We start from the raw sequence: 12,524 nt of genomic DNA, 5'->3' as shown, positions 1-12,524 counted from the left end.
TAATTTCAGTACCTTGGACAGCTCCTTTAACCCTTCACACCGTCTGAAGTCCTGAAATAACTTCAGTACGTTGGACAGCTCCTTCAACCCTTCACCCTATCTATAGTCCTGAAATAATGTCTGAACCTTGGACAGTCTCTCTAGTTCTTCACACTGTTTAAAGTCCTGAAAGATTCCAGCGATTTAAGTACCTTGGACAACTGCTTCAACCCTTCACACTGTCTGAAGTCCTGAAATACTTTCAGTACCTTGGACAGTTCATTCAACCCTTCACACTGTCTGAAGTCCTGAAATACTTTCAGTACCTCGGACAGCTCCTTCATTCCTTCGCTCTGTCTGAAGTCCTGAAATACTTTCAGTACCTTGGACAGCTCCTTCAACCCTTCACACTGTCTGAAGTCCTGAAATACTTTCAGTACCTCGGACAGCTCCTTCATTCTTCGCTCTGTCTGAAGTCCTGAAATACTTTCAGTACCTTGGACAGCTCCTTCAACCCTTCACACCGTCTGAAGTCCTGAAATACTTTCAGTACCTTGCACAGCTCCTTCAACCCTTCACCCTATCTATAGTCCTGAAACATTCTCTGAACCTTGGACAGTCTCTTCAGTTCCTCATACTGTTTAAAGTCCTGAAACATTCCAGCAATTTCAGTACCTTGTTCAGCTCCTTTAACACTTCACACTTTCTGAAGTCCTGAAATACTTTCAGTACCTCTGACAGCTCCTTTAACATTTTACCCTATCTATAGTCCTGAAACATTGTCTGAACCTTGGACAGTCTCTTCAGTTCTTCACACTCTTTAAAGTCCTGAAACATTCCAGCAATTTCAGTACCTTGGACAGCTCCTTCATCCCTCACACTGTCTGAAGTATTTTCAACTCAAAATATCTTCAAACTAACGAAATATAAAGTTCTTAGGGAGGAAATCCCATCTGGATAACAGCAGACTGACTGCTCGTAAAATATAGGACAGGTCTGGACCACACGTGAATTTTGTTCACATCTGAAAAAAATCGTAGAATACGAAAACGTGAATGCCACAAATTCTCCTAAGTCACTCATACGCACAATTTAAGAACAAATCTGTGCCTACAAACGGTTCTTGCATGAGGCCCATTGTCTGAACCTTGGACAGTCTCTTCAGTTCTTCACACTTTTTAAAGTCCTGAAACATTCCAGCAATTTCAGTACCTTGGAATAAAGGTACTGAAAGAAAAATAATTTATGTCTGAAGGCTTTTTTATGAGTGGACCAACAATAACACATGTTTCTACAGCCTTTCCAGCACAACTGATACATTTTAATAGCTTTTATTATTTATAGATGGGTGACAGGGCTCTTCATTGGACCTGTCCTACTTGATTTTTGCATATTTCTTCTCAGCATGAGTAATAATTTCAATGCAGCCTGTTTAAAATAACACACACGTGTCTGTATTTTCCCATTGRCTTGACTGTAACATTAGGAAACAGATTAATTAAACAAGCCATGCCTGGGTCTTAACGCTCTCCCTCACACGTCGAGCTGATATCTGATCAATACCTGCCAGACTCAATCAGTCAATAATGGCCTCCGGTGTAACCCAGCTAGCCTCTCAGTTGCTGTTTCGAGCCCAGCTGCAGCACCTTGGGGGCTGATTTGTCCTCCAGCGTCTCTGTCATTTGTCTTTAGATTTGTCTCCCATCAGATAGCGCCAGACTCTCTGCGTGCCCTTACCCCCCACCCTTGTCAGGGATTTATGCTTGTCCCTGTTTCTCACTGAGGACACTGTAGGTCCATACTCCTTTGCACAGTCATTTAGTCTCATTCTCATTTTGTCACKGAGGGTGAGAAGGTCTTACATGTATCCAAAGCCCTGACATGTTGCTAAATTGTGTTTTTATTTCTTTTCAAAACCAGTGATCAATCTCCTCCAACGTAACAATTACAGTTTTATGGGGGATAAATATGATTCTTATAAAAATATTACATCATGTGTAATATTTAGTATACAACACATCTCTGTCTCCTCCTTTGCAGTTAGTTGGTTCTTTTAAATGTTCATTTGCTCATATGGATTTCAATGTCTCCCTCTATAGGTGACTGTCATGTCCAACAAGCTGTGAAGGAAACGAATTGTGCTCTTATCCTCAGATACATCCATTGTCACACATGGACCCATACACACACATGTTTGGTTTTCTATCCTCAATGGGACTTTACACTGAGTTCCATTCATTTACTGTTCATTTCTAAAGCTTAACCCTGACCCAAAAGTTATGTTCCATTATTAGGACCGGTCTTTGCTGGAATGCCAGAATTGGTCCTGAAAATAACAAATACAACCACACACACACACACACACACACACACACACACACACACACACACNCACACACACACACACACACACACACACACACACACACACACACACATCCTTGTTTTTCATCTTTTTCTATGGGCCAACCCTGACCCTTACCTGAAACCTGACCTCCAACCCAAAAACAGCATTTGAAATTTTGGAGTCCAGGCTTTGGACCCCAAAAGGAGTACCGGCAATGGTTCCCATCAAAGAATTTCTGTATATTTTTGGACAAATGGGCCTTCCCATGTAACAAATGCATGAACACACATGCACACAAACCCACACACAAACTATAAAGACAAAAATAAACCATTACAAGGCATCAGTCGTGCTTCAGTGCCATGTATTTACACAACCTTTTAGAACAAGGCCTGTCATGGCTGCTAATGACCAGAAATAAGCAACAATTCAGGATCATACAAATCCTTTTTACCACTTCTTAATCAACATATTTAACCTTCTACACTTTTAGGTGCAATAAAGTTTGTTATAATCTAATATGAAAGAGTTACCATTTCTAAAGGAGACAACACAATCTTTGCAAGCTTAGCATCATAGACCCATAAGATCCTCATTTATCACCTTAAAAGATCCACAAGTGCTCCAAGGATCAATATGTCAACATTTTGGTGACTGCATCACAGATGAAAGGTTAGCGTCTTTATCTTTAAGGACAATGCTGATTTGTCATTGTCTCAACCTGACATTTTCTCTAAAAGGTGCTTGTGAAGAAAAGAGGAAGCAGAAAATCAGTTTATAAAGCAACACATTTAACCGTCTAAAGGTCCTTTAACTTCATGGCAAGAACTGTTTTTGAGGACAAAAATCAACCACTGTACATACTTGCTGAAAATATACCATTTGTTAATATTTTGGTTCACCATAAACCAGACACTTTTAGTTCTACCTCAGTCTGAGATGAAAATATCTAAATTTGAATGACTTTTTTTAATCTCATTTAGTTTTTTTTTTTTTTTTTTCAAAACACCACAATTTAATTCTTTTAAAAATTCACAATTTTTCTAAGGCAATTTTTAAAAACATGCACTTTTCTTCCTTGGAATGCCCAAATGATCTTTTAGATTTTTCTTTTTACATTTTTTTTAAATTTTCTAATATTTTAGAAGACCCTCTGCCCACTAACTGGCCAGTGAGGTGGACATGTTTTCTGTCAAGCCTGCAAATGTCTTTGCATCTGAACTGAAACAATTTGGTTGGATGGGCCGAGCTCAGAAATGCAGCCTGCACAGAAAAGACAGATATTTATACCAGTGAAAATTACTGTAGTGCACTACTTAAACAAACTAAGCAAGAACTAAAATAGTCTTTGTTTCTGTAGTAAACGTAGCAATTTTACAGTGTCTCCCAAATGTGAAATCAGAGCACCACCTAGTGGGTTAGTATAAAAATCAAAACAGAGAAAGGGGAAAATATCATAACTAAAAATACTGTAACTGGAGTAGAGAAAATCCGCAATAAATCCAAACTTATCTTCTCTTCTTTTTTAAATCGGTTCAGTTCATTTATAGCACCAGTTTACAGCAAAAGTAATCTCAGGTTGCTCTAGGAAAATATTAATATTCATTATAAAGTGCCAGTTAGGTTATGTAAGGAAGCCAGCTGATTGCATTGAATCCTCACTAGGTCTTAATCACCTACCCTGAGCAGCACATTCATAACAGTAGAAAGAAAAGAAATCCTCATGTTTATAAAATCATTAGTTTTTTGTTGTGTAATTATTTCATCCCCTTGGGGAAAAGATTAAAATGAACCATTAAAAGGCAAAAAGCTATTATGACAGTCATGTTTTTCATGGGATGCAAACAACAACTCAATAGTGTTTTGCAAATAAACTTGGCACAAAAAGTAAGGAAATTTCTGTTTGGTATATTCTTACATATATTATTTGTTGTAACAATGTTCTTGACAGTAAATTTTAAACCAGGCATCTGATTGGCAGGGTACCAGAAGCTCAAAACYAGTCATTAATAATAACAACAAAATAAGCTGTTTGGCCGAGAAGATTTCATAAAATTCTCATTTGCACAACCCACATACTTAGGTCTACTGCTCATCGCACAAAAGCATGTTCCTTACAATTGTGGCAACTTAAAGGGGAAATTAATAGACTTATTTTCAAAAAGCATTGTTATATTTTTTTTGGAATTTTGCAAATATCCTTAATTTTGTGGATTTGGTATAAAATATTTTTTAAACTTAAACTTACTAGTTACTATTTATAACTCAAATTTAAGTTATATGCATGGTTTGGCAACACTTTGCCCTCCGGCTCCGTAGAGGGCAGCAGAGCTGGCTGTGAGGACCAGACACAGAAAGAGGAAGCAGAGACGTGGCACCCAGACGCAAAGAGGAAGGAATCCATTCAGGTTTATACGATGTCAGCCTCTGGAGCTGCTTTCCATGTCAACTGTCTAAATGACAGCGTTCAGCATTAACTAAAACCAACAGATCTGTAAGCGTTTCAGTGTGACAGGTAAATATTTATGTTTTCTAGCTTCCTTCAGCTTCCCCGGCTAGCTGCGTTAGCTGGCAAATGTTACCCAGACTGACAACTCCCTAGCTTAGCTTAGCAGCTAACTGGTATAGCGCTGATAAATGTTGGATTGTAGCCATCAGATGTGTTAAACAGGGCACACAAAGGAATATGGTTGTTTATTACACTCCTAAATGTTTTCGGTAACTTTCTAATTTGGTGAAAAGTTTTAAAATCTGTTGGAACAGCTTGGGTGCAAGTTGGGTCAAAGTAGCATGAGGAGTTAGCCCAGTGGTAACTTGTTTTGGTCAACTTTAGTCACTGTAGCCTAACATTTTACTGTTTGACTTAGGTAAAGTATGAGGGAGGTATAATAAAGTACCCTTGTTTTCAACATTATTATACCAACAAGCATCAGCCTTAAGAACAAACACTTTGGCTGGTGTTCAATTTGAATGTATTTTCTGAAGTACACTAAAAATGTATGACGTGTTTACTTGTTTATGTAACAACAAAACATGCATTTRAGTCATTTAGACTTTTCAAATAAACAAAAGAGAACTGAGTTTAAGTATGTCCAAAAAAATACCAACATTTCTTGCTATATTTCTCTAAAAATAAATAAACCGAAAACATGCAGTCTTGTTTGTGTTGAAACAAATGTTTTGTTTTTGTTGTTGTTTGTTTGGATAAAACTCAGACATGATCAGGTCATACAGTAGTCTTTATTTGTTTTCTGTAAAAAAAATTGCAGGTGATTAGTTTATATAGTTGCTTTTCTGTAATATTGTTTATGCTGTAGCTGTAWGTCCCATATCATCACACTTTCAGCTCCGTGCCTCTCTGTCTGAGCTGTAAGTTTATTGCTCTATTTACTTAATAAAATTGTCATTGACGAGTTACAAAATGGCAGCACAGTAGTGCAGGTTGTAGAGCTGCTGTCTCAGTGGGAATGTTGCAAGATTGAATCCTAGTCTGGGATCTTTCTGMGTGGAGGGTTTTCRKTGAATACACCAGTTTCCTCCCACAGACCAAAAACAATCATTGTTGGCTTATGTGGWAACTCTATATTGTCCCTAGGTTTGGTTGAGTGTGTGAATGTTTTGTTGTGTTTATGTGACCCTTTGATTGAATTTTGACCTGTCCATGGTGTCCCCCACCTCTCACACAGTGACGTAAGATTATGGGCATGGGCATCAGCGACTGGTGGGATGGAACCTAATCAAAGTTGGAAAATTTACTACACACAAAACAACATTTTTACAAAGACTTTAGTTTTCATAAATAAATACAGATTCTTTCTGTTTGGAGTTTTCTTCCTCTGCAACACAAAAGAGGCATTTAATTTTTTTATAGAATGGTTGTAATCTCAGTCCTCAGCCAGAGGACATGGTTTTGTCCAACTCTGTATAAAGCTYGTTTGTTTGTTTGTCCTCAACACAGCACACGTTGCTATGGGTCTCTGCAAGTGTCCAAAGAGAAAGGTGACCAATTTGTTCTGCTTCGAACACCGTGTGAACGTGTGCGAGCACTGCCTTGTTTCCAACCACAACAAGGTAAGTTTGGGGGGTGGGGGTGGGGGGGTTAGTGTCTCGTGATGTTTGTTTGTTCAAAGATTGCAGCTTTGCATTTATCTGTGTTTCAACTTGTGGCCTTTCAGTGTATTGTGCAGTCTTATCTGCAATGGCTTCAAGACAGCGACTACAACCCAAACTGTACTCTGTGCAACACTCCACTGAACACCCAGGACACAGTCAGACTCATCTGCTATGGTAAGATTTGTCTACAGTCATACTGATTTCATGTTTTCTAAAGCAAGAACTTCACCTGTTCAACACTGACATGTAACCTTTTTTTAATTTTTATCTATAGATGTGTTTCACTGGGCGTGTCTTAATAACTTGGCGTCTCGGCTGCCCCTCCACACGGCCCCAGCAGGGTATCAGTGCCCCACCTGCCAGGGTGCAGTCTTCCCCCCYTCTAATCTGGCCAGCCCCGTGGCTGATGTGCTGAAAGAGCAGCTGTCCTCTGTTAACTGGGCTCGGGCTGGGTTAGGCTTGCCACTGGTAATGAGCTGCTATTGTTAAGATCTTTATTGTAATTTAAAACAAAAGAACAGGAATATTAAGTAATGCTGAAACTTGTGATCTTTGGCAGATTGAAGACCCTGTTGGTGTCCTTGACGAGACGACGAATAACAGTGTCTCTGATTATACGGACTGGTCAGCGTTTGATGGTAAGCGTTACACTTTAAAGAAGTAGTTTGGCTATTTCAYCATGAGTTTCCAACTTTTAAATGGCCGATCTATTCCTTTAAGTAAGCTGTTTGTATTTCATGGGGTTTATTTCAAAACAATCACATTGAATTTCTTTGCAGCACAAGAAAAAAGTGACGTATACCCCAGTCACTCTTACAACACCAGCCTCAGCCCAACATCTGCGCCGCCTTCAGCACACGACGGAGGGCTTCACAAAAATGAAGATTCAGTTTTAAAGGAGCACTCTGTGGTRAACTTTACTGCTGCCGACCCCAGCTGTGACACAATTACGATACACACAGGTAGAGTCAAATGGTTTCTACTTTGTTTTYATTTAAGGGGAAACATCCATTCCTGCTTCTATATTGAAAACCACAGTTAKATGTTCTTCCTGTGTATGTGTGAGRTCCCACAGAKCAAAAATATTCATYTTAGGTTAACGAATAAATCTAAATTGTCCCTAGGTGTGGGTTAGAGTGTGATTGGGATATATCCATTTGCTTTGTCTATGTTCTTTTAATTTTCCGTGTCCTGGATGACCGAGAATCCACATAAATATATGATCGTAACATCTGTCTCGGACCGTATCCAGACTAAAGTTACTTCATTGATACTGGTATTTTTTTGGCTCTGATTTCACAACAAKTTCAGAATCAACATGCTAACATGTAACAMCTARATTTAGCTACTTCTGTAAACACAGAGTGGTGAATGTGATGTCATTTTCTGTGCATGTGGGTTGCATCAGGGCTAAAAAATTTGATTCTTGCAAAAGATCAGCGTGAATATAACCTTAGATTCGAAGAGATGGAAATTGGTCRAGGGTGTCCCTCGTCTCTTCCACAGCTGGAGATAGAAACCAGCTCCCTTCATGGAAGAATGGAGTAACACTGAATGGACTTTAGGTTTGTTTTGTGCACTGAGTGAAAACTGGTGGTTTTTGTGCAGCATCGTCCCCAAGAAAGATCTACGACACCCGGGACGCTGCTCACAGCTCTGTCACACAGATCGACTTTGATGATGACAAGTACCGGCGAAGACCAGCACTGAGTTGGTTTGCACAAATTTTAAAGTAAGTATGATGGTTACTGGCTTGGAATCTCTTCAGAGACTGGTTATATAAGTAACACATAATGATTTAATTTATTGGGTTTCTTTTGTTTTGTTTTTTCAGGAACAGGACAGGTGGGAAGCGGACGTCTCTGTCCTGGAAGCAGCGAGTCTTTGTGCTCCTTTTGGTCGGAGTTCTGGGATTCTTTACGTTGATAATTGTCATGGCTAAACTTGGACGTGCCTCAGCCGGCTCAGACCCCAATTTAGATCCTCTTCTTAACCCCAACATTCGCGTGGGCAAAAACTGATAACAAGATGTCATTCTTTCTTTTTGTTTGTTTGTTTTCCTTTTCCCTTCTTTTATCTGAGTGACGCAGAATAAACCACTGTAAAGTGGCCTGAAATTGGATCATCTAATACATGATCTGCCCAGCAGAGGGCGCTGCTCAGTCAAAGTTAAGAGGCTGGTTCTTCGCAACAGGCCGTGGAAGCATGTCAGAGGCCTTCAGACTGGAAAGAAACATTTCTTGCACTAATCAYAAACTCTGCTGTGAACCAGAAACTCCAACAGTGACCAAGACTGTGCAAATTCACAACTTACTACTGCTTTGGTGACGAGGGGGAAACGCTTAATTTAGCTAATAATTCTGAGGGATTTTTCTAAGTTAATGGATATTTTTGTTGTTTTTTTCCCGTAAATTTACCCAACTACATTGTTGGTGTTAAGAAAACAAGCAGAAGTGTCAGAATGTACATTTACACGGTTATAAAGTACGGTTATAAAGTAAGTCTTCTGCTGATGGGGCCTTTGTGCGTTTGTCCTTCACAGCAGATTACAACACAAAGTCAGTCGTGCTCTACACACACTACTACCCTACTCGGAGTGTCAGGATTACTTCCTCAAACTGAGTGCTTTGCTTTTAGGTTTGCCATATATACTGTGTTACATTTTCTTGATGTTTTTGACTGTCCATTAAATGGGGATAACACAAAAACAAAATCATTTCAGTTGTTTGTTCAGTTATAAGTGTTCTGCATCATTTAACAAAAATAAATAAATAAAAATAGTTAAATTCTCAATATGTACAGGATATACACAGGATTGAAATCACATTAGCCTCAGACCATTGTTGCAATAAAAATCAAACAGCATAAAAATTTTACTAAACTAATTGRAGAAATGTAACAGGACAAAGTGTGTGCAAATGTCACATATGCAGCAATGTGTATTTCCAGCGTGTGTAAAAAGTATATGTATTAATCCCCTGACTAACATAAAAAGTGATGTTTGCAGTGGGTTAACGTTGAATGAACACACAATTCTATAAAGTGAAGAATGCCACTCCGGTTTTTAGTTGAGCCCGGTTCAGCTTWAAAAACTAAATGTGAAATTTAATCTAATTAAACGCCTTAAATTTCTTGAAGTAATGCATATCGCCTGCTGCCTTTTATGCCAGAGTTTTAAACTAAAATCATTAAAGACAGCTGTGTAAAGATGTTTTGGTCAAAGCTTGTAAATGATAAGTTTGGTCTCGTGATATTGGTAGATCTTGCAAAATATGTTAGTCCTGTATATAGAACGCTTGGCTATTACTACACTAAATTTAGTTCAGTATCTGTAAAATTAGGTTAAAGTAATTTTTGTGTTGGAGGCCATCTTGAATTGGGTTGACCTCTAATGTACTTTCAGTGATTACTGTTGAGTTTCACTAAGTTCTGACCAGTGGTTCGTGAGCAAATTTGCTGACAGGCAGGATTGATTGTAAGAAAGCAAARGTTAATGAAAAATAATGTTTAGAGCTCACAGTATGTTATATTTAAATTAAATTAAAATTACTTGAATTTCATTTAAATTAAAATGATTTCAATTTCATTGGCTAATTTTGAACCCTGCACACCTCTACCTAGTGGTGTGATGCCGACATCTTGAGGTTAAAATAATCCCTGAAATAATCCTYTTACTTTTAAAGTAATTATGGGAGATATAGTTTATGGTTAATGCTGGCTTTGAAGCAGCACAAACATGACTTTGCAGCTTTCACGGACCACATAAAATGCTGCTGTGGACCACATTTGGCCTGTGGGCCTTAAGTTTGACACTTGATATAGCGGGAGCTGACCTCCCTCTAGAAAGGACCTGAGGCAGCCTACAGTTCAAATGCTCAGGCAGCACAGACAAGCAGACACATTTCTCCTCAGTCGCACCAACAAGCGTTTGCGGAAAATGTTTTGATTGACGCAAACCTCCTTCGTGACGAGAGCTGCGTTAATTTTCCATTCAMTAAAGTCACACGGTGTCCTCGTACTGATTCAAGAGTTTGTATTGTTATAAATACCAACCAGGCCGTACGGCTGACTCTCCCAACTTTCCATTGTGTTTGTCACAGCTGCGTAGTTTTACCATTGATCGTGAGAGAATCTGAGTCAGCTGGATGGATGCAGGGAAAGCTGCTGGCTATAATCTATTTTATACACATTGAATCACAAACAAATAAAAAAATCTGACATATCTGTACACTGCAAAAGCTTTGTTTTTGGAGGGTTTGATGTGTTTGTTTTTTTTGACACGTAAAAGGCTTTCTTCAATCTCATACCTGGAAATGTAACCATTTCTGATCATATCGGAGTTCGATGCTGTTCTCTGTAACTCTGAGTTATTAGCTTGTCCATTGTGCTGACATAATAGGGACATCCCTGTCAATAATTTGACTTTGTTGTCAACAAGCTGCACAGTCTTTGTTCATCAGCTTCACATACGTCTGTAATATGGCAAASAAAGGAGCAAAATTACCCTTTAAAATATATAATTACTCTGCAGTATTTTTTTTGTGAAGGAAGCTTTTCAGGCTCTGTTAAATTCTGACGTATGAAAGAATAGATTTTTTTTAGAATATTTTGAAAACTGAAGAGCACAAGAAGCTTGTGGGAGACCCACCTGCAGGCATGCCTCTCACTCAGGATGGAGCTCACCTCTYACCTTTACTTCTGCTCTCTTTACACCTCACTGAACAGGCCTTTGAACACATTGGGGTTTTTGAATCCAACTACATTTATCCTAATGGAGAAACAGAACAAAATGTAAAGACAAACCTGCAAAATAATATCTTCAAATAATTTTCCTGGATTCATTTATTTTTATTATGTCTTTATACTGACTGAAAAAAAAAAGTTTAGAACCTTTAAATAACTTAAGTTTAACTTTGCCTGATTTGTTTTATTTATTTATTTATTTATTTATTTATTTATTTATTTATTTATTTTGATTTCTTATTTTGTTGTTTGCTAAAAGGCAAAAGGTGCATCATAATTTGTGTGTTCTGTTTGTAAGCAATATTTCCCACAAACCACTGGGCAGATTTTACTAACACTCTCTCTCATATAAACTTATTAAATTTAAAGCCAACCAAATTCAATATGGCCACCACAGCTACAGTTTCTGACCTCAAACCCCCTCCAAAATTGTTACAACTCAGGCAGTTTGACAGATTAGCACAAGTTGGCTGTAATTGTGGCTGAAAGTTATCCCCAACATACTCTACTGTACATATGAGTGCTCCACGTTTTAACTGWAGGTGTCAATCCTCCATGTCTGTTAGAAAAATATCTGCAAAACATTACCCTTTTGTCAGCTTAGATTATTGCAAAAGTTTTGAAATTGTTTCAGTCCTTTAAATCTGAATTTAATAAAAATAATTTAAAGATGTTTCTTTTATTTATTTTTTCAATCAATGCATTAAATTACTAATTGAATAAATATTCATGTTTTAAATCTATCCTTGCAGAAACTGAATGGTTCAGTCTTCAGTGGGGTGGAGTTCAGAACAGCTGCTTGCAGCTAGCAGTCCTCTTGTTATTGGATGACACAGGAACATATTGATATGTCAGTGTTTAATGTTGCACATGTGCCTCGCTGCTCAATCAGATGGTGCATCACACAAAGAGAAACGGTCCATCTGAATAAGCTTCACGGCCCTGACAGGAACGTAAGTAAATATAAACTGATTCAATGTGAAGTAGGATAAAACAAGAAATTAAAATTGTATTTTTTTGCTAAGACTTGTATGGTTTAGTTATTTGTAACAAATACTGCTCTTTTTAAAACTTGTTTTCCCTGCACATCATATAACATTTTTCCTATTTATTAATCTTAGGTATGCCGATTTATTAATCTGCAGTATGTTGCTATAATTAATTATAGTTTAAAGGAAGATGCAGCAATCAGTTCTAGCCTAAATAATTACATTATTAGCATGCTTCTCCCAAGGTTTTTAGTGTTAGAATTTAAAGAGAAGTTTTAATTGTGTTGTTTTATTTGTACGGAAAAAAGAAAAAAATAATAATGATATTTTACCAGAAATCAACATTGTTTCAG

At 37.9% G+C, this 12,524-nt stretch overlaps 1 protein-coding gene across 1 annotated transcript; it reads left to right on the top strand.

The window, feature by feature from the left end:
* Positions 1 to 6,284: 6,284 nt before the first annotated feature.
* On the top strand, positions 6,285 to 9,152 carry zfpl1 (zinc finger protein-like 1; the record flags this gene model as incomplete). Its single annotated transcript, XM_014033384.1, is given in 7 exon segments — positions 6,285 to 6,397; positions 6,502 to 6,613; positions 6,714 to 6,907; positions 6,999 to 7,077; positions 7,219 to 7,401; positions 8,048 to 8,171; positions 8,274 to 9,152. Coding segments are annotated over 7 exon segments (981 nt in total). The 3' UTR covers positions 8,461 to 9,152.
* Between the last annotated feature and the right edge of the window lie 3,372 nt (positions 9,153 to 12,524).

The sequence above is a fragment of the Austrofundulus limnaeus genome, unplaced genomic scaffold (assembly GCF_001266775.1).
Source record: "Austrofundulus limnaeus strain Quisiro unplaced genomic scaffold, Austrofundulus_limnaeus-1.0 Scaffold1719, whole genome shotgun sequence".
Classification (NCBI taxonomy): Eukaryota; Metazoa; Chordata; class Actinopteri; order Cyprinodontiformes; family Rivulidae; genus Austrofundulus; species Austrofundulus limnaeus.
Note: the sequence above shows the minus strand (reverse complement) of the source record. Positions and strands in the feature narration are given on the sequence as shown.